The sequence below is a fragment of the Geotrypetes seraphini genome, chromosome 8, assembly GCF_902459505.1.
Source record: "Geotrypetes seraphini chromosome 8, aGeoSer1.1, whole genome shotgun sequence".
Lineage (NCBI taxonomy): Eukaryota > Metazoa > Chordata > Amphibia > Gymnophiona > Dermophiidae > Geotrypetes > Geotrypetes seraphini.
Genome location: NC_047091.1, coordinates 33,901,133 through 33,928,495, shown reverse-complemented (window position 1 = coordinate 33,928,495; position 27,363 = coordinate 33,901,133). Strand labels below are relative to the sequence as shown.

General features: G+C 43.3%; 1 protein-coding gene across 1 annotated transcript in view; it reads right to left on the bottom strand.

Annotated features, from left to right (window-relative positions):
* SRRM1 (serine and arginine repetitive matrix 1) overlaps window positions 1-22,992 on the bottom strand; it is a 98,604-nt gene extending 75,612 nt beyond the window's left edge. The window contains 6 exon segments of the mRNA XM_033954892.1: window positions 1,585-1,782; window positions 3,262-3,374; window positions 10,195-10,365; window positions 13,546-13,668; window positions 20,537-20,626; window positions 22,927-22,992. Coding sequence (XP_033810783.1) covers window positions 1,585-1,782; window positions 3,262-3,374; window positions 10,195-10,365; window positions 13,546-13,668; window positions 20,537-20,626; window positions 22,927-22,947 — 716 coding nt within the window. The 5' untranslated portion in view covers window positions 22,948-22,992.
* Window positions 22,993-27,363: the final 4,371 nt, after the last annotated feature.

The window sequence follows — 27,363 nt, the reverse complement described above, 5'->3', positions numbered from 1 at the left end:
TTCGAACGGAGGCGTGATGGGCTCTAAAGGAGGCATATCACTGAAGGAGGCCCGCCTCGAAGCACCGGCCGCCATACATCGCTCCTCCTCGCCAAGCAGCGAGGTCGACCGGCGAGGAGGGGGAGGAGGGGGCGGTCCGCCCCCCGGGACCGGAGCCGGGAGGTCACCCTGAATGGTGGCAATCAATCTGGGCCCCATGGTTTGCATGAGCTCGACAAATTGAGCTTCCAAAAGGGACCGCAATGAAGCTGAGGGGTCCGCACCAAAAGGGTGTCCTCCAGAACGGTCTTCGCGCTCCTTCGTGGTCGAGTGCTTTTGCTTCGAAGCTTTCGGCACCTTGATAACCACGGGTGGAATTGTGGAAGGCGGTACCTGAACCTGAGAGACGGAAGGCACCGGCGCCGAAGATGGGGTCGTAACCGGGACAAACGAAGCCGGTTTCAGGAGACCCGGAGCAGCAGGAGCGGTGGCGGACTTCGCATGTGAGGGTGAAGCACCAGTCGAAGTCGAAGCAGATGGCTCTTGAGCAGCTTCCATCTTGAACATCGACTCCCACAAAAAACAGCGACGCTTAAACGCCCGCGCTGTGAGTGTGGAACAAGGCCGGCACGATTTCGGGAAATGTTCTGGACCAAGACACTGCAGGCAGCGTCGATGCGGGTCCGTCAGCGAAATCGCGCGCTGGCACTTGCTACACTTTTTAAAACCGGTGATTGGCCGGGACATAGGCCGAAAAAGCTCCGCCGCGAGATCGAAGGAGCGGGGCCTGCGCCACGCGGCCGACCCGGCGAAGTCGCCGGAATAAATTTTTTTTTTTTTTGAAAAAGAAAGAAAAGAAATAAAACACACGATAAGAGTAAAAGAAACTCAAAACCGCGGCTATGGAAGGCAAAAGAACGGGAGTTCAATCAGCGCAGAATTGAACAAAGACTTCTCAGCTCCGCGGAAAGAAAAGAACTGAGGAGACACGCCCAGACCGCCGGGCGGGAGGGCACTGGCGCATGCGCGGTGCGGGCATCTCGAAACTTCTGAGTTTCTTCAAGCAAGACATGCTTGTGAGACGTCCGTATCGGGGCTCTGTCGGATGACATAACCCACTAGTGAGAATACCTGCCTGCTTGTCCTGGGATAATATATTGATATTTGGGGGAGCTACCTGGAAGTGGAGGGATTGGATATGGGGAGCACTACTATGGGCTGATATGATGGAATTCGGTATGCTGAGGGGGCAATGATTGTTACTTGACCTTTGCTCATTTTTGTGATTTATTTACTTCTTATATTTACATCTCTTTAGTTATTAGGATACCTATAAGTTTGCTGTGTAGTATAACTATTGGGTTTTGAGCATCTGTATTTGCTGTTACGGGGGAGGGGGGATAGTTGGATGGGTGTTAAGGGATGTTTTGCTGCATCATTTGGTTTAGGAGTTCTTCTGCTTTGTATTATTTTTGTGCTGTACTGATGCTTCTCTGTACTGCTTTTTGTTATAAATAAACAATTGCAAAAAAAAAAAAAAAAAAAAGAAATCAAGGTAAGCTTTGACATTCTGCTCTGAGCACATCTGTCCTTACTGACACTTGCCTGGTTGATGTTGCCTCTTGGATAGAAGACTCTCTGACTTTGACTGAAGACTCTGGTTCAGGCTTCTCCTGTTCTTTCTTTTCAGGCACTGGGGATGCACTCCGGCTCTTAGCTTTATGGGGGGGAGATCGAGAATGGCTGCGCTTTCTCTCTCGTTTGACTGGGGATCTTCGTCTTGATGAGGATCTAGACTTGCGCCTTTAGAAAAAAATCAATACAAACATTAGTTTTCAAGACTCTTCACACTTTTCTTTTCTTGCAGGATAAGCATAAAATTAAACTACACAGCGTCAATAGATCACTTGTTTAATAGAAAGAAAACTAATGGTTTTCTATAGATTTAGCTTTCATACCACTACTCCAAACACGCTTCTGTAGAGCAGCGTCTCGTCTACATTTTAAAAAAAGGTATTAAAAAAAAATACAAAGAAGCCATATGGCATTCTAAGCATCTTTCTGAAGCTCTAGGGTGGACAAATGGGCACCCACAGTACTAATTTTTGGAAGGAAAGATCACCAGCCTGATGAGTTAGACCTCCAAGTAATATTCCTATTCTGTTAGTTCTTACAACAGTCAGGACCAACCTGCCCAGGAAAAATTTCTTTACTAGTGGATATCAGTCAAACCAAGGACAAGTGAAGGATATTGCTAACTTGGTGGGATGCTGGATGAAAATATTTTCATTTTTTAAATTAAAGATGCCTTTTTCATTTGGATTATCCTGGAGCTAAGAGTAGTAGAAAGGCCCCCTGTGTGTAAGAAGTTCAAAAAGAAGATGTACTACTGGTATATTCCCTAAAAATCAAAATCCTACCCTTTTGTTAATCGGAGCAATAAGGACAAAAGTATTCCATTTTAGAAACGGAGAAACATAAAGGCAGACAGGCCATTTGGTCTATCTAGTCTGCCTAACCAAGCCATCTACTATCCCTTCCTGCCTCTTTTATAAAGGCCCGAAGCCCTTTAAATCTCTATGGGCTTTGGGGCTGTTAGCGCAGGGCAGCTACTAGTGCGGCTTTGTAAAAGAGGCCATTAGAGATCCAATGTACTTTGCCCAGACTTTCTTGAATTCAGATATACCTTAGAGAATGACACGGTGACAAAATTCATCACTGTTCCCATCCCCGCGGATAACCGCGGGAAACCATCTTCATGTCATTCTTTAAGGAGAGAGGGAAGAATCAGAGTATGAATGGCCACAACCACTGACCTGCAAGCTTTGCTTTGAAGAATACCGGTGTAGAAGGACTGAGGTTGAAATAGACACTAGAAAATGACATGGGATTATTTCCCGCGGTTATCCGCGGGGACGGGAACGGTGATGAATTTTGTCACCGTGTCATTCTCTAATAGACATTTTGTCTCCACCAACCCCACTAGGAGGCTGTTCCAAGCATTCACCACCTTTTCCAAGAAAATGTATTTTCTGAGGTTACTTCTGAATCTATCCTCTTTCACCTTCATCTTATGCCCCCTAATTCCAGCTTCCTTTCAATTGAAAAAGACTCGCCTCATGTGCGTTTATGCCACATAGGTATTTAAACATCCTTCTCGTATCTCCCCTCTCCCACCTTTCCTCCAAAGTATACACATTGAGATCTTTAGGTCTGTCCCTGTACTTATGCTGAATATCACTGACTCCATCCATTTTGGATTCATCACAATATATTAGTTACCTTCTAGGGCTTCGGGATCTGTCCCTTTTCTCTCTGCTTTCCTTATCATCTTTATCTCTCTTGTCCTTGTCTTCATCTTGCTTTTTTATAGAAGCCAATTTCTCTTGTTCAATCTGTAAAATGAATCACATGCATAATCTAGCAATATGTTCTGACACGCAAGTATAAATTGGATTTTGCTAATATTCCGCTTACTAAAAATTGCCCAAATTCTGCCAGTGAGTTACATGTAGTTAGTACATTTATCCTGGCAGATTATGGTACAAACATTTCTCCAGGAGCAGTCAACAAATCCAAATCAAGAGCTGTAAGCATAAAAGTGGGTTTGCTTTTATTAAATACTACTTTTGTTTAAAGCTGGAACATTCAAGGGAATAAATTTTAAATCAAAAAGAAACAAAGCTAACAACATGGGTATTACCTTGTGTTTTAATTCTTTGGAAGTAATTGTATAAATCGGGACTGGCAAGGAACACACAGTGTGAAAAATATCAACGTGACCCGAAATCTTATTTTCATGCTTTTTGGAGTTGCCCAATGGTTAGGGTATTCTGGAAGCGGGCGATATTTGAAGGGACACTATTCCCTTTACCCCCCAGTGGGCTTTCTTTTGGATAAATATGAGGTCTTCCGACTGTCGGCAAGATTTGGGAGGCTTTTCATTAGGAAGCCTGATTTACTGGCTAAAAAAGTTATTCTGGGAGAGTGGACTTCGGCCCATTCCCCGTCTTATTGGGTATGGCGGAATCATTTACATGCTCTCATCTACTCGAGAGAGGTTGGGTGTGAGGTTCTTTTCAACAAACAATTTTTTACCTTTACATATGGAGACCTTATGTATTCTCTTTGCCTCCTAGAGTGCCTTAATACTCTGAAACTTTGAGATCTTAATCGTTGTGTTGGCCATGGGGACCCTGGGATGGGAAGGTCACCTTTGCTGGTCCTCTCTTTCTTGTTCGGTTTGTTTTCTGCCTTGGTGTGTTGAGTAGGGAAGGAGGAGGAAGGAGGGGAGAGAGGGAGGGGGCTCTTGATCTCTAGGGCTCATAAGCGACCAGGGCCCTGGTACAGATATGATCGTAGAATTGTTATGCAGTTGTGATTAGGGCTGGCTGCAAACCAGCTGCATTTATTATTTTGTAAAACTAGTGATTGTTTCTTCTTTGGTGTGTAAATACTCTATTTCTTGTTCGATTTTCTATTGTTCAGTTGACCAATTTCTGTATAGCACAGTTACTTACCGTAACAGGTGTTATCCAGGGACAGCAGGCAGATATTCTTGACTGATGGGTGACGGCACCGACGGAGCCCCGGTACGGACAATTATAGAGTGATTGCACTCTAAGAACTTTAGAAAGTTCTAGCTCGGCCGCACCGCGCACGCGCGAGTGCCTTCCCGCCCGACAGAGGCGCGCGGTCCCTCAGTTTCTTAGTTTCCGCGGAGCTAAGAAGACGCGTTTTTCAACGGCTGTTGAAACTTTTTTCTCTTTGCCTTCCCGCTCGCGTAAACTTTTGACTATTTATCTTATTTCTTTTCTTTTTTCTATTTTGTAAAAAAAAAAAAAAAAAATCCTTAATTTTTTCTTTAATTTGATCTTTCCCCGGCGGGGCCTTCTGCCACCATCGAAGCCTCGGCCTTCGATTTGGCTGAAGCCGTTTTTCCTTTCATGCCCCCTCAACCGGGTTTTAAAAAGTGCCAGCGGTGTGCTCGGCCTATATCTCTCACGGACCCACACAACTGGTGTTTACAGTGTTTGGGTCCTGAGCATCAGGCCTCTACTTGCACCCGCTGTGCCACTCTAAAAAAACGGACATTAAAAAATCGCCAAATCCAGCAGCGATTACTGTTCGGTGCCGAGATGTCCGACCCCGTTCCATCGACTCCAGCTTCGGCACCGATTCAGTCAGCACCCTCTTCTTCGACGCCGCGTGATTCCGCACCGGCGTCTCACCAGTCAGGTAAGCCGGCTAAGAAGCCTTCCCCGCTGGAGCGTCCTCCGGTCTCGAGTGCAGTGAGTCCAATCCTGCCGACTGTGAGACGCCAGCGGAAGCGCTCCGCCCCTATAGAGGTGAGTCCCTCGACATCGGGCTCCTCATCTCCGGGGCGTCGAGCGGCACCGCAGGTACCGCAGAAGAAAAAGGCGGTACCGGTGCCATCCCTTGATGACCGCATCACGGCCATCCTTCAGGTGCAGCTTAGGGACCAATTAAAACAGCTCCTCCCTGCTATCCTGGCTCCGAACCTTCCGGTGCCGGCCCGCACCGAGCTACCGGTACCGATTGTGGAACAGCCTATGTTACCTGCTTCCACTATTTCGGTACCGCTTCAACTAACCTCATCGGTATCGATGCCAGTTCTTGCACCGGAGCCGAGAGCTCACCATCAATCGGTACAGACTTTGGCACCGGTGCGACCGATAACATCTCCTGACTCGATATCGATGAGGTCGGGTAAGTCGGTGCGCAAAACCCGACACTTACAATCATCGACACCTGAGTCTCGGGACCATGCTTCCCATGTCAGGGATCCTGATCTGTGGGGAGACTCAGAGGAACCCTTTCTTTCTGAAGGCGAATGTTCCTCAGAGGAGGAGGATTCAGCTGTCCCGGACCCATCCTCCAAACAGGTCACTTCCTCTTTCTCCTGCTTTTTGAAAGAGATGTGTGACTCCTTGTCCATTCCTTTGGAGGCTGAATCCAAAAAGTCCAAAGCTTTTTTGGATGCCCTTGATTTTGACCAGCCTCCAAAGGAATTTTTGAAACTCCCTCTTCATGACATCTTGAGGGAGACTTTCTATAAGAATTTAGAGACTCCTTTAACTGTCCCAGGGGCCCCACGTAAACTGGATTCTCTATATAAGGTAATTCCCATTCCTGGGTTCGACAAACCTCAACTTCCACACGAATCCTTACTTGTTGAATCCACCCTTAAAAAATCTTCAGGAGCCAGTGTATATGCATCGGTACCTCCTGGCAGAGAGGGTAGAGCCATGGATAAATTTGGTAAGAGGCTCTACCAAAATGCTATGTTAGCAAATAGAGCTAGCAATTATGCTTTTCATTTTTCTTTTTATTTGAAGCATCTCCTTACCACCATGGCTTCCTTTGAAAAGTACCTTCCTTCACGAAAACATCACTCTTTTCATACCTGCTTGTCGTCTCTTTTTCAATTACGCAAGTTCATGGTTAGATCCATATATGACACCTTTGAACTTACATCCAGAGCGACAGCAATGTCGGTGGCTATGCGTCGCCTGGCCTGGCTTCGGGTATCCGAGCTTGATGTTAATCATCAGGATCGGTTAGCCAACGCCCCGTGCCTAGGGGATGAGCTCTTTGGGGAATCCATGGACTCAACCACACAAAAGCTCTCTGCTCATGAGACACGCTGGGATACCCTGCTTAAAAATAAAAAGAAGCCTCCTCCGCCAAAACCATATAGGCAGCAGTCGGCCTATCAACGCCGCTTCACAGCTCGGCCATTACCTACCACTGCTCAGCAACCCAGGCGTCAGAGGCAGCAACAACGTCAGCCTCCCAGACAGCAGCCACAGCAGCAACCTGTGAAACCACCTCCTCAGCAGAAGTCACAGCCCTTTTGACTTCATTCTCCACAGTATAGCCAGTATTCCTATTCCTGCTCTCCTGCCTCTACCTATAGGAGGTCGACTTTCTCTGTTCCTCAGCCGGTGGGAAGTTATCACTTCGGACCAATGGGTCCTCAACATCATCCGCCACGGCTACTCTCTCAACTTTCAGACTCTTCCATCCCAAAACCTGCCAAAAGAGTCTGCTTTGAACAGTCCTCAATCTGCCCTCCTTATTCAGGAAGTTCAATCCCTCCTTCTTCTGAACGCTATAGAAGAAGTTCCTTTAGATCAAAAAGGGCAGGGATTCTACTCCCGTTATTTTCTAGTCCCCAAAAAAACAGGAGATCTCAGACCAATTTTGGATCTCCGCGATCTCAACAAACATCTGGTAAAAGAAAAATTCAAGATGCTTTCTTTAGCCATCCTTTATCCTCTTCTCCATCAAAACGACTGGCTATGCTCCCTCGATCTCAAAGAAGCATACACTCACATACCGATCCATGTAACCTCAAGACAGTATCTCCGTTTCATGATCAATCATTGTCATTACCAATACAAGGTGCTGCCCTTCGGCCTTGCCTCCTCTCCAAGGGTCTTCACCAAGTGTCTCATTGTGGTAGCGGCATTTCTACGCTCTCACCACCTCCAGGTCTTTCCTTACCTGGACGACTGGTTAATCAAGGCCACATCCGCTCAAGCAGTTCTACTGGCCACCAACCAAACCATCTTGTTTCTACGAATTCTGGGGTTCGAGATCAATCTACCCAAATCTCATCTCATCCCCACTCAGAGACTTCAATTCATTGGAGCGATCCTGGACACACTCCTCATGAGAGCTTTCCTACCATCCAATCGTCTTCAGACCCTTCAGTCTCTATGTCAGCAGGTGCTTTCACTACCTTCCATCTCAGCCAGGCAAATGATGGTACTCTTGGGACACATGGCATCTACAGTTCATGTCACGCCCCTCGCACGTCTTCACCTGCGCACTCCTCAATGGACCCTTGCTACTCAGTGGTCCCAAGCGACGGATCCTTGCTCACGACACATATCTATGACATCATCTCTTCGTCAGTCTCTTCAATGGTGGTTGGTATCCTCAAATCTATCCAGAGGTCTTCTGTTCCATCAGCCTCCTCATCAACTAGTCATCACCACCGACGCCTCTCTTTATGCATGGGGAGCTCACTTGAACGAGTTCCAGACTCAAGGTCTTTGGACAGCCCAGGAAAAGAAGCATCAAATCAATTTCCTGGAACTCAGAGCGATGTTTTATGCCCTCAAGGCCTTCCAACATCTTCTCTTTCCTCAGGTCCTTCTGTTGTGCACAGACAATCAGGTTGCGATGTACTACATCAACAAACAGGGTGGGACAGGCTCTCGCCTTTTATGCCAAGAAGCCCAAAAGATCTGGAATTGGGCCATAGATCACCATCTCTTCCTGAAAGCTATCTACATTCAGGGAGCACAGAATTCTTTAGCGGACAAACTCAGCAGAATTCTCCAGCCTCACGAGTGGACACTCGATCCTGTAACTCTGCAGTCTATCTTCACTCAATGGGGCACTCCTCAGATAGACCTCTTTGCAGCTCCTCACAATCATCAACTGCCCCTATTCTGCTCCAGACTTTACTCTCCTCACCGTCTGGCAGCGGATGCTTTTCTCCTCGACTGGTCGAATCTGTTCCTGTACGCCTTCCCTCCTCTGCCTCTAATGTTGAGAACCTTATTCAAGCTCAAGAGGGAACGAGCCACAATGATTCTGATTGCTCCGAGGTGGCCCAGGCAACATTGGTTCTCCCTTCTACTTCAACTCAGTTCCAGGGAACCTTTTCTTCTTCCTCTGTTTCCTTCTCTGCTTACGCAACAGCAGGAAACCCTTCTACATCCCAACCTCCAGTCTCTGCACCTGACAGCTTGGTATCTCTCGGGCTGACATCTCATGATACTCTTTTATCTCAGCCTGTTCGTTCCATTCTGGATGCCTCCAGGAAACCAACCACTCTGCAATGTTACCATCAGAAGTGGACGAGATTTTCCTCCTGGTGTCTTCTTCATCATCTTGATCCCACTTCCCTGGCAGTGGAGACGTTGTTGGACTATTTGCTCTCTTTGTCTGACTCTGGCCTTAAGTCCTCTTCAATCAGAGTCCACCTCAGTGCCATTGCAGCTTTTCATGAGCCAGTCCATGGAAAACTTCTCTCAGCTCATCCCCTGGTGTCCAGGTTCATGCGAGGGCTTTTCAATGTGAAACCACCTCTTAAAGCCCCTCCTGTTATCTGGGATCTCAATGTGGTTCTTTCTGCCTTAATGAAGCCTCCATTTGAACCTTTGGCTACCTCTCCTTTCAAGTTTCTCACTTGGAAAGTGCTTTTCCTTATTGCTCTTACCTCTGCCAGGAGGGTCAGTGAGCTTCATGCACTGGTCGCAGATCCACCTTTTACGGTTTTTCACCATGACAAGGTGGTTCTGCGTACACATCCAAAGTTTCTCCCTAAGGTTGTCTCTGAATTCCATCTCAACCAATCCATTGTTCTACCTGTTTTCTTTCCAAAACCTCATTCTCATTCTGGAGAACAAGCTTTACATACTTTGGATTGTAAAAGGGCTCTGGCTTACTATCTAGAGCGTACGAAACCCCACAGATCAGTTCCCCAACTTTTTCTGTCCTTTGATCCAAATAAATTGGGACGTCCCGTTTCTAAACGTACGTTGTCTAATTGGCTGGCAGCGTGCATTTCATTCTGTTATGCTCAGACCGGACTGACACTGGAAGGTTCTGTCACGGCCCATAGAGTCAGAGCAATGGCAGCATCTGTAGCTTTCCTCCGTTCCACTCCTATTGAGGAAATCTGCAAGGCTGCTACTTGGTCCTCAGTTCACACTTTTACATCTCATTATTGTCTGGATGCTTTCTCCAGACGGGATGGACACTTCGGCCAATCTGTTTTGCAAAATTTGTTTTCCTAATGGCCAACCTTCCCTCCATCCCTCTTTTTGTTAGCTTGGAGGTCACCCATCAGTCAAGAATATGCTGCCTGCTTGTCCTGGGATAAAGCACAGTTACTTACCGTAACAGGTGTTATCCAGGGACAGCAGGCAGATATTCTTGCGTCCCACCCACCTCCCCGGGTTGGCTTCTTAGCTGGCTTATACTAACTGAGGGACCGCTTCCAATCATCGTCAATAAAATAGTTTAAATCGCCCACAAAGACATATAACATGATTTCAATATAGTTAACATACTACTCCAAGAGCAATTACTCCAATGTCAACCCATGTGCTGGCAATTCTTTGCCTTGTGCTTGTTATATAGTATTACGAAAAGAGCAGAGAACCCGCCCACCTGTCGTTGCTTTATTTCCTCTTTCTTCAGCTCCAAAAAAGCAGAAGGAATTCCCGCAATGTTTTCCTGTGCACTTAAGAGCAGGGGCCATAGCTCTCCCATGAACTCTCTGGCATTTTTCCCATTTAAGAAACCAGTCAAGTTAATCTGCATCATTTTGGAGTCTGGATTCTGTAAAAGAGAGCACAGACAACATACAGGCTACTTGGAACACAAAGGTCCTTTAGGATTCACAATAGATATTTTTTAAATAAATTTATCATGACTAGAATATACACAAATACTATCTTAAATTTTCCTCAGTGACTTCAGTAAAATAGTTTACCTTAGCTAAAGCTATCTTATCTGACTGTAAAATCAGTGGCCTGTTAATCCTTTGTGGAATTCATAGCAATTTTTGGACTGTGCAGCCGCTATGATTTCAGGGCCTAAAATTTTAGGTGCTATACACTAGAGAATGACACGGGGACAAACTTTACCCATCCCTGCAGGAACTCAATTTCCCCGTCCCTGCAAGTTTTGTCGCTGTCCCATTCCTGTAAGCTCGATCTTAACCGAACAAGCTTCGAACATTTATGATTTTAAAGTGTTTGAGGCTTGTGCAGATGAAGACAAAGCTTACAGGAATGGGGCAGGGACAGGAAAAGAACTCGCCAGGATGGATGGGAAAATGAGTTCCCGCAGGGACGGGGAAAAATGTGTCCCTGTGTCATTCTCTAATATACGCTACAATAAATTCTTAATAAATATTGTCTTCAGAAGCCTTAAAAGGTAAAATTGTGGTGGATCTTGCTTTCTTCAAAAGCTTTAGAATAGAGAATGACATGGGGACATATTTTTCCCTGTCCCCGCAGGAACTCATTTTCCCTTCCCATCCCCACGAGTTCTTTTCCTGCCCCTGCCCCATTCCTGCAAGCTATGTCCTCATTTGCACAACCTCAAACACTTTAAAATCATAAGTGTTCGAGGCTTGTGCAGTTAAGGCAGAGCATATAGGAATGGGACAGGGACAGTGACAAAACACACGGGGACGGAACGGGGAAACTGAGCTCCTGCGGGGACAGGGAAAAATTTGTCCCCGTGTCATTCTCTACTTTAGAGCAATCCGTTCAACAGACTGAAGCTGTGTGGTTCTCTAGCACTGTAAATAATGTGAAGCCTCCACTGAGTGTATGGAACAAATTTTTGTTTTTGCATGCATGTTATGTCACCAAAACACAAGATACCCAATGCCAAGTCTGCACTGACTACTATAGGGTTACCACACAGAACTGTAGATCACCATTATGTATTTTCCACAAAGGGTTAAGAGGTCAAAAGTCTCACAGAACAAACAGGCTTTTCATTTTTAAGGGGATTTTTTTTTTCCAAGCAGTAAGTTCCATCAGACAAGCACAGCGCATGAGTACAAAGCACAGATTCCAGGTGTCTTCTCTTTCTTCTTGGAACCTTGGAAATGGGGTTTGGAATCGCCAAGTCCCCTGTAGAGAAAGATGTTCCCTTGGCTTGCTTCCGACTCCCTACTGCAACTCACCCACCTTGAGTTTAATGTTATATCATTTATCTAAATTGTAAAAGACGAACAAGCAATAATGAGTACACAACCACAAAGATAGTTTGTTCTAAATCAAATGTTCAAAGCTTTAATCTCATGCTTGTATATAGGGAATTAAAACACTAAATATGGACTAGTAAAAAAAAAAAAAAAAAGCCACTAAAACAGTCTCATACGAACCTTATCTTTCTGGAATGAGTTGAATAAAACCTATGTCTTCCCCTGACCCCAGTTGCATATCCTGTTTATAGGAAGCATGAGGGCCCTCCAGAAGAATTTTCTGTTCACTAAAAATATACTTTAAAAAACAGTAACATAATATATACCTTTCAGTAGAAACTAAGACGCCAAACTCGAAGCAAACTATAATGGACAATCCCAGCATGGACACTTGTCGAGTCAATTAGTGTGAAACATACCACCATGGCTGCAGTGGCAAAGAAAGTATTTCTATTCCTTTAAAACAGCAGTACTGCCAGCCAGTCTTCAAAAAGACTTGCCACATTCTCTGCTCTCTCTTTTCTTTGGATCTTATTTCTGAACACTCTCTCCATTTATTGGCACTTTTTGAAAAATGTTGAGCACCGCAGCCACACCCCTCTCTCTTCCAACTATCACAGAGACAGTTACGATACCTGCAAAATATTCTCTGCGAGTCTGGTTCTCTTTTGTTAGACTGAAGTTATTTCTTAAAATTCTGCATCTAGTGGAGCTGAGGTTAGAACAGCAGCTTTTAATTTTTCATAAAAAAGTTAACGATTCACCTTTTCAAACTGGCATACCTTATTCTTAATGTGCTTTATGGCAGATGATCTCTTTATTATGTGCTTAGTTTGTAGAATGTTATTGTAAATATTAGATATAACCCACCAAGAAATGTAATGATAGGTGGGCTATGGATGGAAGTTAAATCTAATAGATCTATAGAAATAAAGATCTACTTCAATGCATGCAGCTAATAAGAAACTATATCCGCAGGAATAGATGCTAAAAATGTAAAGGTGTACAATTATTTCAACCGTACACTGGATTATAGCCAATATATATATATATATATTGAAGTACTGCTGCTTTAAAAAGGATATAATTTTGCTCTGAATAACCACACAGACTGATTCTGATATTATCAAACCGCACTTAAATGTTTATCCCCATCCAAAGCTATCTTCCCCCTTATTAATTAGGAGAGCCTGAACGGTCTAACTTGAGTACTACGTACTCCAATATAATCCTGCCTTTTCAGAACTATGCTTTGTGCTTCACACAACTTGGTCTACCATAATACAGTTATCCTCAGAGCAGTGTAAAGCTTTGCCCGAGTGCTCTTTGCTGGAATTTTGTTTTGTTTCGGCCACTTTACACAACTCACCTCCAAAACACACACTGCATCATCAAGCGTGTTGGTCAGAGCGACATTGGACACGCACTCTGCTGTGACCTAATAAGGTGATGGTGCTACACTTCAGACGCAAGGAATAACTTCCATTTTGGTTCAGGCCTTTTAAATCATAAATCACATCATCATTAGAAAATTGCTGTCAAAGTAACTTAACATGTAACAGCAAAATTAAACAATAAGTTTGATTTTTTTTTCACCTGTGTAGCTCGCAAACTACCATCTTCACTAAACTTCCATCCTTAAGTTTACAAAGTGAATTTCTCTTGACAATGCATCGCAATTTAAACCCTTCTTACTGTATCATTTGTGTTTCATACAGAAATTCAAATTTTTACACAAAATTTCAGTTTAACAATTGTCATACATTCAGATTGACTATCTTCTTCAAAAGTATTACCTTCACTTCTAGCTGATTGAAGATAAACTCAATCACTACATCATCCTCAAAACCCAAAATTTCTGTAACTCGTTTGGTTATCCATGGTTTGATCACTTCCAAGTTTACTTTTCCCATATCTACCTGTTGGCAAAAATTGTAAAAATAACAAAAAGTTACATATTAAGTTTTAAACCACTTACTAATTCAAAACAATTTACAATATACTTAAATCTTACTATTTCACAGCAGTGCCGCATAGCTTTGCAACAGCGTTATCCCTTTCATTGGGCAGCTCACAACCTGAAATATTTGGGGATTAATCTCACTGCTGATTTGCACTCCTTATATGATGCAAAATGTCCTTCTTTATTAAAACAGCTCCGAAAGGACATGGATAAGTGGTTAAAATGATGGCTTTGCCCAGATTTCTTTATCTATCTGCAGCACTACCGGTTCTTCTCCTGAAGGCGTTTTTTGATTCTTTGCATTGTACCATTTTCTCTTATATATGAAAACGGAGGCCACCATGGGTCAGTCGAACAAAGTTGTTTCAATCGCGAGAAAGAGGGGGATGGCAGTTCCAAATTTTTACTATTATTATATTGCTACTTTACTTGCTGGCCTGGCAACAGGAGTCCCATAAGTCCTGGGTACAAATGGAAGCTTGGTTTCTAAGGGATGTCTCTCTTCGACACCTCCTGTGGTTTATCCTGGGATGGATCTGAGCTATTGCTAAAAAGGTTAACCCAGTGTTGGGAGTGCTTCTACGTCTCTGGTCATCTTTTAGGGAAAAATTGTTTCCGGGACAGGAATATTTTGGCTAAATGCCAGTGGTGGCAGCTGAGGGTTTTTTCCCTGGTTAATCTAATCCTAGGTATAAGGCTTGGGAGGCAGGGGGTGGCTACATTGTGACAGTTTGTAGTGGAGGATACCCTAATACCTGTTTCTCGAATGCAGGAGAATGGCTTGAAGGGGACTGAGCTCCTTCAATATAACCAGGTGGTGGATTTTATTAAGCGGAGGGTGCTTTCAGATATTCTCTTGGATAATATAGCTTGGGACAGGGTGTGGGAGGCATCCAGTGGGAGGAGCTGTATCTCCAGAATTTACCGTTTAATGTTATTACATGATATACAACCGGTGCACTATTTTGCTTATTGGGAGACACTGTTGCACCAAACACTTACTCCAGCGCAGTGGAAGTCTATTCTGCACTCTTTACTTAAGATATTCATAGCTAGTAATATGGTGGAAAACAGTTACAAAGTTTTGTACCGGTGGTACTATATCCCTGAAAGACTTCATAGGATTAACCCTAATATTCCAAAGGTGGTGTGGAGCTCAGGGACCTTTTGAGCATATATAGTGGGTCCATTCTGGGATATGGTATTTTCTTTATTGTCTGATATTTGTGGGGTGCTCATGGTAAAGGAGTTGGGTTGTGCTCTTTTGAATATGACACTGGCCTTCCAAGTTTTCTACCCGTCCAAGTTTTCTACCATTATAGCGACAGTAGTTACAGCAGCACGCCTAGTGTGGGCGGCAGAATGGCGTCAATACACAATTCCATCTCAGGCGCAAGTTGTCAACAAAATGGATGATGTCTTTCGTACGACCAAGTTGACGGCCATGAAACATCATATACTAGGTTGGTTTCTGCTCCGGTGGAAGCCGTATATTGACTGGTCTGCTCGGAGGGGTCTTTATAACTGTGCAAATTGGGGTTTTTCATGTGGTATCCAAAACCTCGGGAGGTGGGGGAGGAGGATGGATACGCTTATGGTACTTTTTCTTGCTTCATTGTTTCAAAGAATTATGTAACAACTGTTTTGATATGAACTAGTTTCTACTTGTTTGTTAAAAATTTTTTTCAATAAAAAATAACATTAAACACAAAACAATTTGCAATATTACATGCAACATGGAACCTATAATCAGTATAATATAAAAATAAAGTTTACTTCATTTTTACAACAAAAGCTTCTCCAAATAAAAAAAAAACCAACTAAAAATTAACAGAACATAAAACACTCTAGGTTCTTAATTTATAGGCCCTATTTATGATTTACGAGTGTAAATATTGGCATTTAAACATATCCCCTTAAACATTTTTAGGAAGCTTGTATTTGCACATGGCAAGAGGGAGTGGTTTGGATACGACTAGGGAGGGACCAACATGCATTTCCCTTCTGAAATGGGAGATTTATATCTATGATTCCAGAGATGAGTGTCTGGACTTACAGCTGTTCCTGGAGTTGCATACATTTTGTAAAAATGCTTATTTTGGACAGCCCTTTAAAGGAGGAATTCTGGAAGGTCAACGCCTTAATACCCAGGGTTCTCCTCCAAAAATCAATAGTACCAAAAGGTTGCAGCCTAAGTACTTGAGTGCAGTTAGTAGTGTAGATTTCCAAAATGTCAGGTCTAAGGGAAAGATTCTCAAATGGTGGCTGTAAAATCCGACAGGCCACTGTCGTAGTCACTACTGTAAAGATTTTAAAAAGATAAGTCATTCTAAAAAAAAAAAAAAATGTGCATACAAATAAGGTTTGCAGAGGGTCACTAAATTTGCATGTGCTGATCAATGGTGATAGTGATCAGCACATATGCAGAATAAACCCACAAATAAATTTTTTTTTAAAAGACCCCAAACCAAAGATCGGCCAGAGGGATGCCTACTCTCTCCCACTGCCACCATGCCCCCGATGACCCCCCACCCCCTGTTTACAAAGGCCAGTTGAGAGATGCCTACTTTCTCTAGCCAGCAGGCCACCTCTTCAAAATCAGAGCCTCCCAGGTGCATCTTGGGAGGCTCTGATTGGCCCAAGTTGCTTAAGGCCTCTAAACGAGGGAGGGCAGGCACTGGCCTGATGCCAGAATAGTTTCATCACAGGCACCTCCCATTGGCGTCTAGCATCAAAAAACGCCAAACCACAGTCTGGCAAATGAAGAAGGCCGTTGGCTAGATGAGCACTGAGTCAAAAATGTGCTTAAAGATGAACTCCAAATGCTGGTCCTGGACATCTTTTAGGACCACATCTCCCACACTCCCAGTCACTGGAGAGAGAAGAACGTTTGGTGACCTGTGCCACAGAGGAATCCACCTTTGGGGAAGCAAAACTTTTATTAAAAGTGTCTGCCATGGGAAAAGCCGAGACATGGCATGAGCACATTTCAAGGTACCCTCAGGCACCTCCCAAATTTCTTGAGGGCCCAAACTATGTCAGGATGATCAGGAAAAGAGGTGTATTGCGGCCTCTGGTTACTCATGAGGGGACATTCCGCAATGACATGCTGCTCAGCCTGCATTTTCAAATCCTGGAGATTCAGAGAACAAATCTACAAATGCGCGAGCTGGAAAAATCTGCACACAGCTGGATCCTCTCCCAGATAAGGGGCCCCACTTGGATCATGATTCTGGAGATCCGCCAGAGCTGCCATATCCCAGCAGCCATGATGCCTACCTGCGCAAACAGAAGTATGGAATTGGGACCAACCCTAGTCATGAGCGGTTTACTGGGACCCCAGAAGGGAGACAAAAGAAAAGCCAAGGTCTACAGGAGGAGGGGTCCTGGCAGCCTGCAAGGATGCTTGCGATAGGGAGACAAACAGAGATTTCTGAGGCAAAGAAGCCCAATACAACATACTCAAAGTCGTAGAAAAAACCCTTTTCCAGGGCAGGAGCTGGCTCCTGTGGACCCAGTTTGAGATACCTGCCGTTTTTGATATTGTTTTGCTGTTCCTTTTTTTTTTTTTAAATAAGAACATTGTAAAACCGCTTTGAATACTAATAAGGCGGTATATCAAATTTTAATAAACTATGAAACTAGGATTGGAGAATGAGAAATTTTTTCCCTAAAGTGTACTTGCATTGCATTGAAGTGCCACATGCGAACTCCCCGGGACCCCCCAATGCCCTTTTCGCAGGTAACTGGGTAGAAATAACAGGAAGACCCCCATGCAGAGGTTGAAGGCACGGGGTCCAGGCAAATTCCGCCCCCTCGGGTTGCAGCACATGCAAAACACAGAAGCGCACCAGACAGCCATTTATCACAAATAAGGCAAGAATCTACAAAATCCTGCTCATGGAGCCCATCTGAGTGGTTTTCTTATAAAAACGAAGATTGCAAGTGCTAAAAATAACTTTAATGCTAAATCGGGACAATCCAAGATAACTGGGAAAACACTGCTGAGAGAGCTGAAACAGATTACAGGGAGATCCTCTGCCTTAGGTAGCAGACAAGCTAGACAGGAAACCTTCAGACTGCCTCACCGGCTGTACATCAACAGCTGAGACTTCCGCCACCCTCAGACACACTGCACAGACGCCTGACGGAGGAATGCAGTCTGGCCCCCAATCCCAGGCATGCCTCCACAGAGCCACGCAGCCTATGCTCGACCCACTAGCGGACGAACCTCAGGTTAGCACGTTCCCAAGGAAACGGTCCCTGAGCCCTGAACTGCAGACTGTCCAGAGGGTGTACTGACTGGCAGTGAATCCCCTGGATGCAGACTTTTCCCAAAGGTCTACAATCTCCCAGTCAGAGCTATCCCCACAGGGAACCTCCACAGAACGAGGGCAAAAACCGCGGACGAAACGACTGAACTTTAAAGAAAATAAACACAAGCAGAGAAGATAAGCTCCTACAGTCTGGCTTGTAGGAAGGAAAATCTATTCAGGAGGGGCCAATGCTGAGGTGAGAGGGATGAAGCTAAAATCTCTGAAATTTGAGGCTTCCTAAAAAGTCCTGGCAGGTATACGGAATTAACCAGGACTGTAAAAGAAATTGGTATTCTCTCAGCTCAGCAATTACATATGGATGTATCTAAAATGGTACCTCCTTGTCGACATACCTGATGCATATAAATGCACTACTGTATACCAGTGAATCTCAAACTGTATGCCACAGCAAGATTCCAGGTGTGCTGCCAGGGATTAAAAGACAGATGACGCATACTAAGTGTCCAGCGTCGGCACCTCTTCTCCGCCACACGAAAACCTCGCCTTCCCAAACTTGGGGACATGTCTGTAGGACCTTCGAGCATGCGCGGACGTTAACGTGATGTCATATGCATGCGTACGACATCATTGTGTCGATCTCCACGCATGCTTGGAGGCTCTCCAGACACAGCCCCGAGCTCAGGAAAAACGAGACAAGGTTTGTATGAGACAGAGCTGGGTGTGGAGCAGGGCGGTTGTGGAGGACAGAGCAAGGCAATTGTGGGTGTGTCATAGAAAAACATTTGCTCCATTAAGTGTGCCAGGGCAAAAGTTTGCATGACACTGCTGTATACACTGCTGTATACACTTTAGAAAAGGTTCTATGTTCACATATGACGTTCTAAACTACCGCTGGAAGTGCATATCATGGCCTGAACATCTCAATTCCAATTTCTATGTTCTGCCTATAATGGGGCTGCACAACTCAGATAAATCATATGCCCTCATCTACTATGTTACATACAAATAATTCTACCATTTTTCCTTAGTCCTTTTTCCTTAGTCCTTTAGGCTGATTTTATTCATCTGCTAAATCTTAGTAGTGAGCCTGCTTTTCCGCATATGAAATAATGTTATACAATAAAAAAAACCCTTTTACAAAACCATAGCGCAGTTTTTAGCGGCAGTAACAGCTCCAAAGCTCATAGAATTCCTATGAGTGTCTGAGCCGTTAGCGTTGCGGCTGGAGCTAAAAACTATGTTAGTTTTGTAAAAGCGGGGAAAAGTTATAGGATTCCAATTATGGACCACAGCAAGCAACTGAAATGTGTGATCCAAAGCCTTTCATATAGTTAGCAATGTAAAGAAATTACACTACACTGGTAGAGAATGACACGGAGACAAATTTGTCTCCGTCCCCACAGCATCTATATCTATCACCATCCTGTCCCCAAGAGCTGTTCCTGTCCCATCCCTGCAAGCTCTGTTCTCAACTGCACAAGCCTCAAACACTTTAAAATCATAAGTGTTTGAGACTTGTGCAGATGAGGACAGAGCTTGTAGGGATGAAGCAGGGATATAACTCGCTGGGATGGGACAGGGATAGAAATAGATACTGCAGAGACAGGGACAAATTTGTCCCCGTGTCATTCTCTACTACAGCTGCTCTGAGTTTTCAAAATAGTTACAGTGTTCAGTACAACCATCAGTAATTTTTATCACAAAGTCATAGAATCACGACAATCCAACGCTATCATGATAATCCTCCCCCCAAAAAAATTAAAATTGAGAATGTGTAGTCCCAATGTAATCCTACAGTTCATGAAAGCTTTGGAAAGCCCAGTTTTCTTTTGTTTTATAGGTAACCCAGGGTTCAAATCCTGCTTCTTCCAATGATGCTTTAGTGTGTCCATTAGCAAGGTTCATTACCCTCCTCAAATACAAGAGTATTTGAATGGGAAAATAACTTGTAATTACTTGCCTTTTAGAAATCCAACCTCAAGGCGAGTTACATTTGAAATCCAAGTCAAGCACCTCAATAGCAGCATTTGTGAATCTCCCCCAGTAAAGGGATAAACACAGGCATGCTGCTGACGACGGATAATTGATATAAGTGAAATGAAGGCCACTTAAAGGTAAGGTAGATGTTACAGACTGACTCGTTAAATAATCTTATTTTGCTTTTTTGACTCGTTAAATAATCTGATTTTGCTTTTATCTCATTTGCATTATTCTTCCACCAGATTGTGTGGTATCTTATTACATTTTCCACAGATTAGAGGAGTACGGTATAAACAACGGCTCAACTCCTCTTTTGCTTATGCTGCCATTACAATTTGGAATAGTACCTGTTTACATTAGGACTGATATCAATTACTTAAGGTTTTGTAAAAATTTGAAAATTTTATATGACTTGTTGTAATAATCATGTTATGATGATATTTTAATTATTGATTGCTTTTGTATTTTCCTGTAGATTTTATGGCCTCTTTGAATGTAAATAGCATTGAACCTTTTTCGTATAGTGCGATTAATAAGTTGTGTATTAGATTTAAACCCAATAAATACCTTTTTTTCGAGGCATTCTGCAAATTTCAGCTGCTTCAAAAGTTTCTTCTGTTTATTGCTGAAACGATTGTCCTGCTCCGCACTCGTACCCTAAACAAAAATACAAATATCTATTTAGCGTTTTTCCACCTCCCTCCCCAAAAGCATATTAAGAGTAGTGTGCTAACAAAGAGGTCCTTGTATTAAGCTGAAGTAAGCACTAGCATGCACTTATTGCAGAAGTCCTGCGGTAAGTCTGAGATTAGCGCATGCAAACTGTGTGCTAAAAAATACTTTCACTTGATGGAAGAGGGGGCATGTCGGAGTAAAGAAGGACAGGCCAGACTTGATCGGTTAGTGCACCGCAAGCCAATTACAGTTTGAACCCTATAAAGTGCTAACATGCTAATTTGTTCTAATGGCTGCATGATGAAGTCAATATTAGCGTAAGGTCATTAATAAAACAAACAGGAACTTGACCATTTACTGCTTTGGTAGAAAATGGCTTTAATGTGCAGGACAAGGGAGCGCTGAGGCCACCTTTTCTCGGTTTGCAAAAGGACTCCAAAGAAAGGTGCATGGGTGATTTGTGGAAAGCATTCTTTCAAAATTGTTTCTCAAAATGGCAATTTATTTTTCAAGTAAACATTTTAACTGAATAAAGTTGAAGAACACATCTTATTTTCAATACCATATGGTTAAGAAGGATGTTTTATTTATTGGGATTTGTTAAGCACCTTATATCAGAATTCGCAGGAGCCATTCAGCACAGAGCAGCAACGCCAAAGCGCACCCCTGCTCGCTACCGCTCAGTGGCTGCAGAAGCCAGAACGCGGGACAGCCAAGGCAGCGAGCGACCGGGTTAGAAGCAGGGCAGGAGCACGGAAAGCTTGCTCCTGCCCGCTGCACCTGTAGACCACCAGGAATTCCAGAGGCAGAGGAGGTAGAATGGACAGGGTGCAGAGCTTGGTAGCACGGCGGAGGCCTGCATTAAATATTGTATATTAATATAAACCAGAAATTGACTGAAATTTCATCTCATAATTTTGATTATCCGCACATAAGACGCACCCCATATTTTAAGTGTATTTTGAGGGGAAAATAGCGTGTCCTATATTCTGGTAAATATGGTAGTTTTTCACAAATTCAAGAAAGCTTGGGTAAAGTGTGTTGGATCTGTAAGGGCAAAGAGGGAAAGAGTAGACGGTATGGTTAAAGGCAGAATAGGTAGGCCATATGGGGCGAGGAGTGGCCTAGTGGTAGGCTTCCAGAAAAAGGATTGAGGCCTCCGGGTTTTACTTCCATTGCTTTCAATGGAAAATCCCGATGTCTCAATCCATTCTCCCGAGATTGTGGGGTCAAATCCAAGGGCTGCTCCAAGTCACTTAATCCTCTGTTGCCCTAGGTCAGGGGTAGGCAATTCCGGTCCTCGAGAGACGGAGCCAGGTCAGGTTTTCAGGATCTCCACAATAACTATGCATGAGATAGATTTGCATCTCAAGGAGGCAGTGCATGCAAATCCATCTCGTACATATTCAATGTGGATATCCTGAAAACCTGACCTGGTTCCGGCTCTCGAGGACCAGAATTGCCTACCCCTGCCCTAGGTACAAAAATAAGTGGCTGCAAATATATAGATGTAAAGCAGGGATCTCAAAGTCCCTCCTTGAGGACCGCAATCCAGTCGGGTTTTCCCCAATGAATATGCATTGAAAGCAGTGCATGCACATAGATCTCATGCATATTCATTAGGGAAATCCTGAAAACCCAACTGGATTCCGGCCCTCAAGGACCGGAGTTGCCCACCCCTACACTATATTGTAAGGGTGGGTTTGTCATGGGTCTCAAAGTCCCTCCTCGAGGGCTGCAATCCAGTCGGGTTTTCAGGATTTCATTGTATGATAATAGATCTCATGCATATTCTTTGGGGAAATCCTGAAAACCCGACTGGATTGCGGTCCTCAAGGAGGGACTTTGAGATCCCTGATGTAAAGCGCTTGGCGATAGGGTACAAGTCCCCATCCCCCTTTCCTTTTATATGCCGTCACGATTCTATGTTGAGGGGGGAGGGGAGGCGGATGAGGGCGGAGGGTAGGCCAGGAAGACGCCAAAACGTTCAGGCGCCGAACGTCAGGGTCACGAGCCTGAACCCGGGGGGGACGCCGTCCTCCACTTTCGTGTATTTTCGGGCAATGGAACACCAGAGCCCGTCCGCAGCTCCCTCCAGCCGCCATTTTCCGCGTGAGGGAGGAAGGAAGAGAGAGAGAAAGGGGGGGGGGAGGGAATGCGCCGGAGCCGGGCCACCGCCTCGTCTCCGTTCCCTTCTCGGCGACACGTTCGCTCGGCGTCGCATGCTCCCCTTCCTTCCAGCCCCCCTCCTCCCGGCGGCCTCTGCCCGCCGCTCTACTTACGCGGAAGAACCCCGCGTCCATCTTGCTTCCCTCGCTCGCGGCCTTCCCACAGTGCAGCGCGCCGTGAGAGGCGGGCGGAAGGAGAAGGGGAGGAGGGCGCCGCCGAGCGGCGTGACGCAACTTCCGGAAAGGGGGGGCGGTCAGGCCGTTTGCGCTTCGTTAAGAAAACTGGCTTGGACTTCTGAACTACAAGTCCCGGCATGCAATGGGGCGAAACCTAGACGGGCACCAGTTGCTAAACCTGTCTTGATTAACCATATGGCTCCAGTCCAGACAAAAGAGGACGGATTAAGACATCCGGGTTTTACTTCCAGTGCTTTCAATGCAAGTAAAACCCGGATGTCGTAATCCGTCCACTTTTTTCTGGAGCCATCTGGTAACCCGAGATCTTTCTATATTAGTGTGAAAGGGGGGATTTGGATTTGTCTTATAAAATATTTGGAGGATTGACAGTATTTAATGGAATATATGGATCTGAATTTTCAAAATTTCAGAAATTATTTGTGATGAATATCTCTATGTATTAATATAATTGTTTTGTTCCTTCAATAAAAATGTTTTGGGGAAAAATGTAGATATTAGTATGCAACTCGCAAAGAAACCCAAAATGTGGTCCATCTGCCGCCTTGGAACTCTCGAGTTTTCCAGGCCATTAGAATTTGGAACCTGTTTCGTGTTTGTTGTGTCAAAGAAAATTGAAAACTTATCTATATAAACAAAGTCATTTCTAATCTAATCTAATCCTTAGGTTTGTATACCGCATCATCTCCACGTTCGTAGAGCTCGACGCGGTTTACAGTAGGAGAAATAGGAAGGAACTACAACAGAGGGTTAGAGGTATAAGTGTGAAGAAAATTTAGAGGACTTGGGATGCCAAGATACAAGAGTTTCCTCGATTCCTAAATTGGAGGGAGACTTACATTTTTTGAGAAAAGCCAGGTTTTCAGATGTTTGCGGAAAACTTGGAGAGAGCTCAAGTTCCAAAGAGGGGAGATAAGGTTGTTCCAGAGCTCAGTGATTTTGAAGTGGAGGGAGGTCCCTAGCTTTCCTGTGTGGGAAATATCTTTTAGCGAGGGGAAGGATAGTTTTAATTTGTGGGAGGATCTGGTGGTATTAGGGTTTGAGGAATTCCAAGAAAGAGGGATAAAGGGAGGGAGGATACCATATAGGATTTTGAAAGTTAAACAGGCGCATTTATAGTGGACCCTGGCGATTATCGGAAGCCAGTGGAGCTTGGGCAGGAGCAGGGAGACATGGTCAAATTTACTTTTAGCGAAGATGAGCTTGGCCGCGGTATTCTGAATCCGTTGGAATCTGTGGAGGTTTTTCTTAGTTAGGCTTAAGTAGATAGAGTTTCAGTGACTTTAGGAAATTAGATTTCTATAGTTACACATAAATTAATTTCTTTATGCTTGGGCATGTTTTGTTACCCGGCTTGCACCTTTTCTTAAGGGATTGGGTAGGATATAAGCCTATGTTATAGTAGATGAATTAGAACCACCACAACCAGGCAAAGGAGAACCCCGACGCCATTCATACACCCCCCCCAAGCTGAGGCGTCAAATGCAAAAAAATGTACAATGGCAGCGAAACAAGACCGCCATCTGTCCAATCTACCGACCACGACTCCAGATTACAAAACTTTCAGAAAAGAAATAAAAGCCCTGCTGTTCAAGAAATCCATCAAGACAAACTAACACCGCAGGAAGCATTTCAATCCCCTGAAGTAACCCGTTCAACTCTGTAACTCTTCTGGAAATGTCCAGATAACCTCTTATGTAATCCGCCTTGAACCGCAAGGTAATGGCGGAATAAAAGTAACTAATGTAATGTAATTTAATGTACACAAGAACAGGGGAAACAAAATCACAAAACTCAAAAGAGCAGAACAAAAGTGGAATTGTCCAATCAGAATGGTGCACGAATAAATGTGTCTTTCAACTCACCTGATAAATCCAAATGCCTTTATTCATCCAAAGTAGTGTAAATTCATACAGTGACTTAATGACTCGACTTGACATGTACATGTTTCGGCCTACCCGGCCTGCATCAGGAGTCATGAATTATGTATATAAATATAAACAAATCAGTAAACATATATATATAATCATAAAAACAATGTAAAAAACAGCAGAGACTAAATTGATAAACTTTAATAAAAATCAACATATTATGAAAAACAATAAATAGAAATATAAATATGTAGTGCAAATAGTATACCTATCATTGCTTAAAGTACATTTCATACAAATTAACCTAAAAAAAGGGAGATAGATGTAAGTATCTCTATCTTCTAAAATATATAATTTAAAAAAACATTAAATCATAGAGCAAATAACTCATCAAACCAATTAAGTTCAAATGAATCAATAGTCAACAATCACAAAGGTATTTAATGAATAGTTGGTAAATGTTCCAATAAAAATAATATGAATAAAAAATGTATATTTTAAAAAAAGGTATGTATAACACTAAACAACTGTGAAATTTATAAGAATGTCTCTGAGCAATGATGTAAAAATATATCTATAGTACTGAATTCATCCATAAAAACTATAACACCAAATACTCAAAACACGTTAAATACTGAATCTGATATATTGAATTGCTTTAAAACATAGATAAAAAAATAATCAACAAAGCTTAATTCATTTAAGCAACTACAGGTAGCAATCAGTGTATAAGTCCATTAACTAATGATCCGTCTGAAAGGACACATTTGAAAGGATAAGTTTTCTGTCTCTGTCTATGCTGGAAGTAATCAAATGCAGAATGTTCGTGTTTACTCTCTTGATGGTTTGGGAAGAGGTCATTTAATCATGTTAACGAAGTTAGTTGTCTGAGACAATGAAGGCTCAACCCCCCCACTGCCATGTACTGGTTGAGAGTGATAAGGGAAGCTCTTAACACCTTTAAGATTTAAACAATGAAGTACATATCCTGCTCATTCATTCCACCCCCTTTTCTGGTGTTGATTACTTCTTTGAAGCCTATGTATCCTGTCACTAGATATAGTCTGTACTTACGTCATCTGCTAATACCACTGACCCATGTAAAAGATATATAAATGAATGCACACTGATAATAAAACAGGCAAATCTCTTTAGAACACTGTCTACGTATCTTTCTTTCTAAGGGGAATTGCCTCCAGATGTCTGAATAGATGACAGAGTGTTTTGCAGGGCAGTTTCGGGACCAAGAAACGGATCTTGTTCGTTTCAATTTGGGGGCTACATCTGGGATGGACTTGACATTACCAATATTTTGTGAGTATTTCTGAATTTTGAATTCTGTTCTTTAATACTCAATGGTATTGGCATCCTGTTCCAACCCTTTATTTATATTGTAGGGTTTTTGGTAAACCCGCCGCGGTTACTGTTCTTTTGGCAAGGACAAATATTAATGTGGAGTTTTCGGTAAGCTCCTGCCGCGAAAATAAGCAGCTGCCATTCTTTCGGGAAGAATGAAATTAAGTGAAGACTTTTGGAAAGTCTCTATTGTGGATTTATAGAAACATCTGCTCATTCTGTCATCTGTACCATTCTTTCCATGTGCTTTTCTCTTCTATCGCTTAGATAAGATTTTATAGAGTATAAGATTATATTGTATATTATTAATGTACCTCGCTTATAAAGTAAGGTAAGCGAAAATTTCTGCATTGTTATATTGTTTTTGTTATTGAAAAAATTCCTGCATTGTGATATTGTTTTTGTAATGGGTCATAAAGGCACTTAGGATTCTCCCCCTCCTAGACAGATGTTCGCTTCAGTGATAATAATAATAATGGTAATAACTTTATTCTTCTATACCGCCACAATCTTGCGACTTCTAGTCGGTTTACATTTAAGAGAGCTGGACATTCAGCGATTTACAATATGTGGAGGGAGTACAGAGTACAGAGACTATTAGGAATCAAAATTACAAAATATAATGTTTGCTAAGAATTTCGGAGCGGATCTGTAAAGAAAAATCACAGCTTTCCTGAAAAAAGGGAAAATTCAGAAACAGCAAGAATTAGGATTTCAGAGAGCATTGTGAAAAGAAACAGAGTACTTGGTGAGGTTCTGTTTAGGTGATGTATCTGTCGAATAGGGTAGTTTTTATGAGTTTTCTAAAGGTCAGTTCGGCTTTATTAATGTAACTGTCTAGCCAATGTTGTTGTTTATTTGCTTGAAGCATGAAGGTTCTGTCCAGAAAGGTTTTGTATTTACAATTGGTTATGCTTGGGTATGCAAAAAGATAGCTGTTTCTGGTTTGTCTTGTTGGGTTGTGGAGTGCGAAGTGGGTTTGTAGATATGTAGGTGCTAGTCCCCAAACTAGCTTGAAACATATGCAGGAGAACTTGAATAATATTCTTGCCTCGACTGACAGCCAGTGCAGTGGTTTGTGGTGGGGGATGATATGGTCATTCTTTTTTAATCCATATATCAAGCAGAC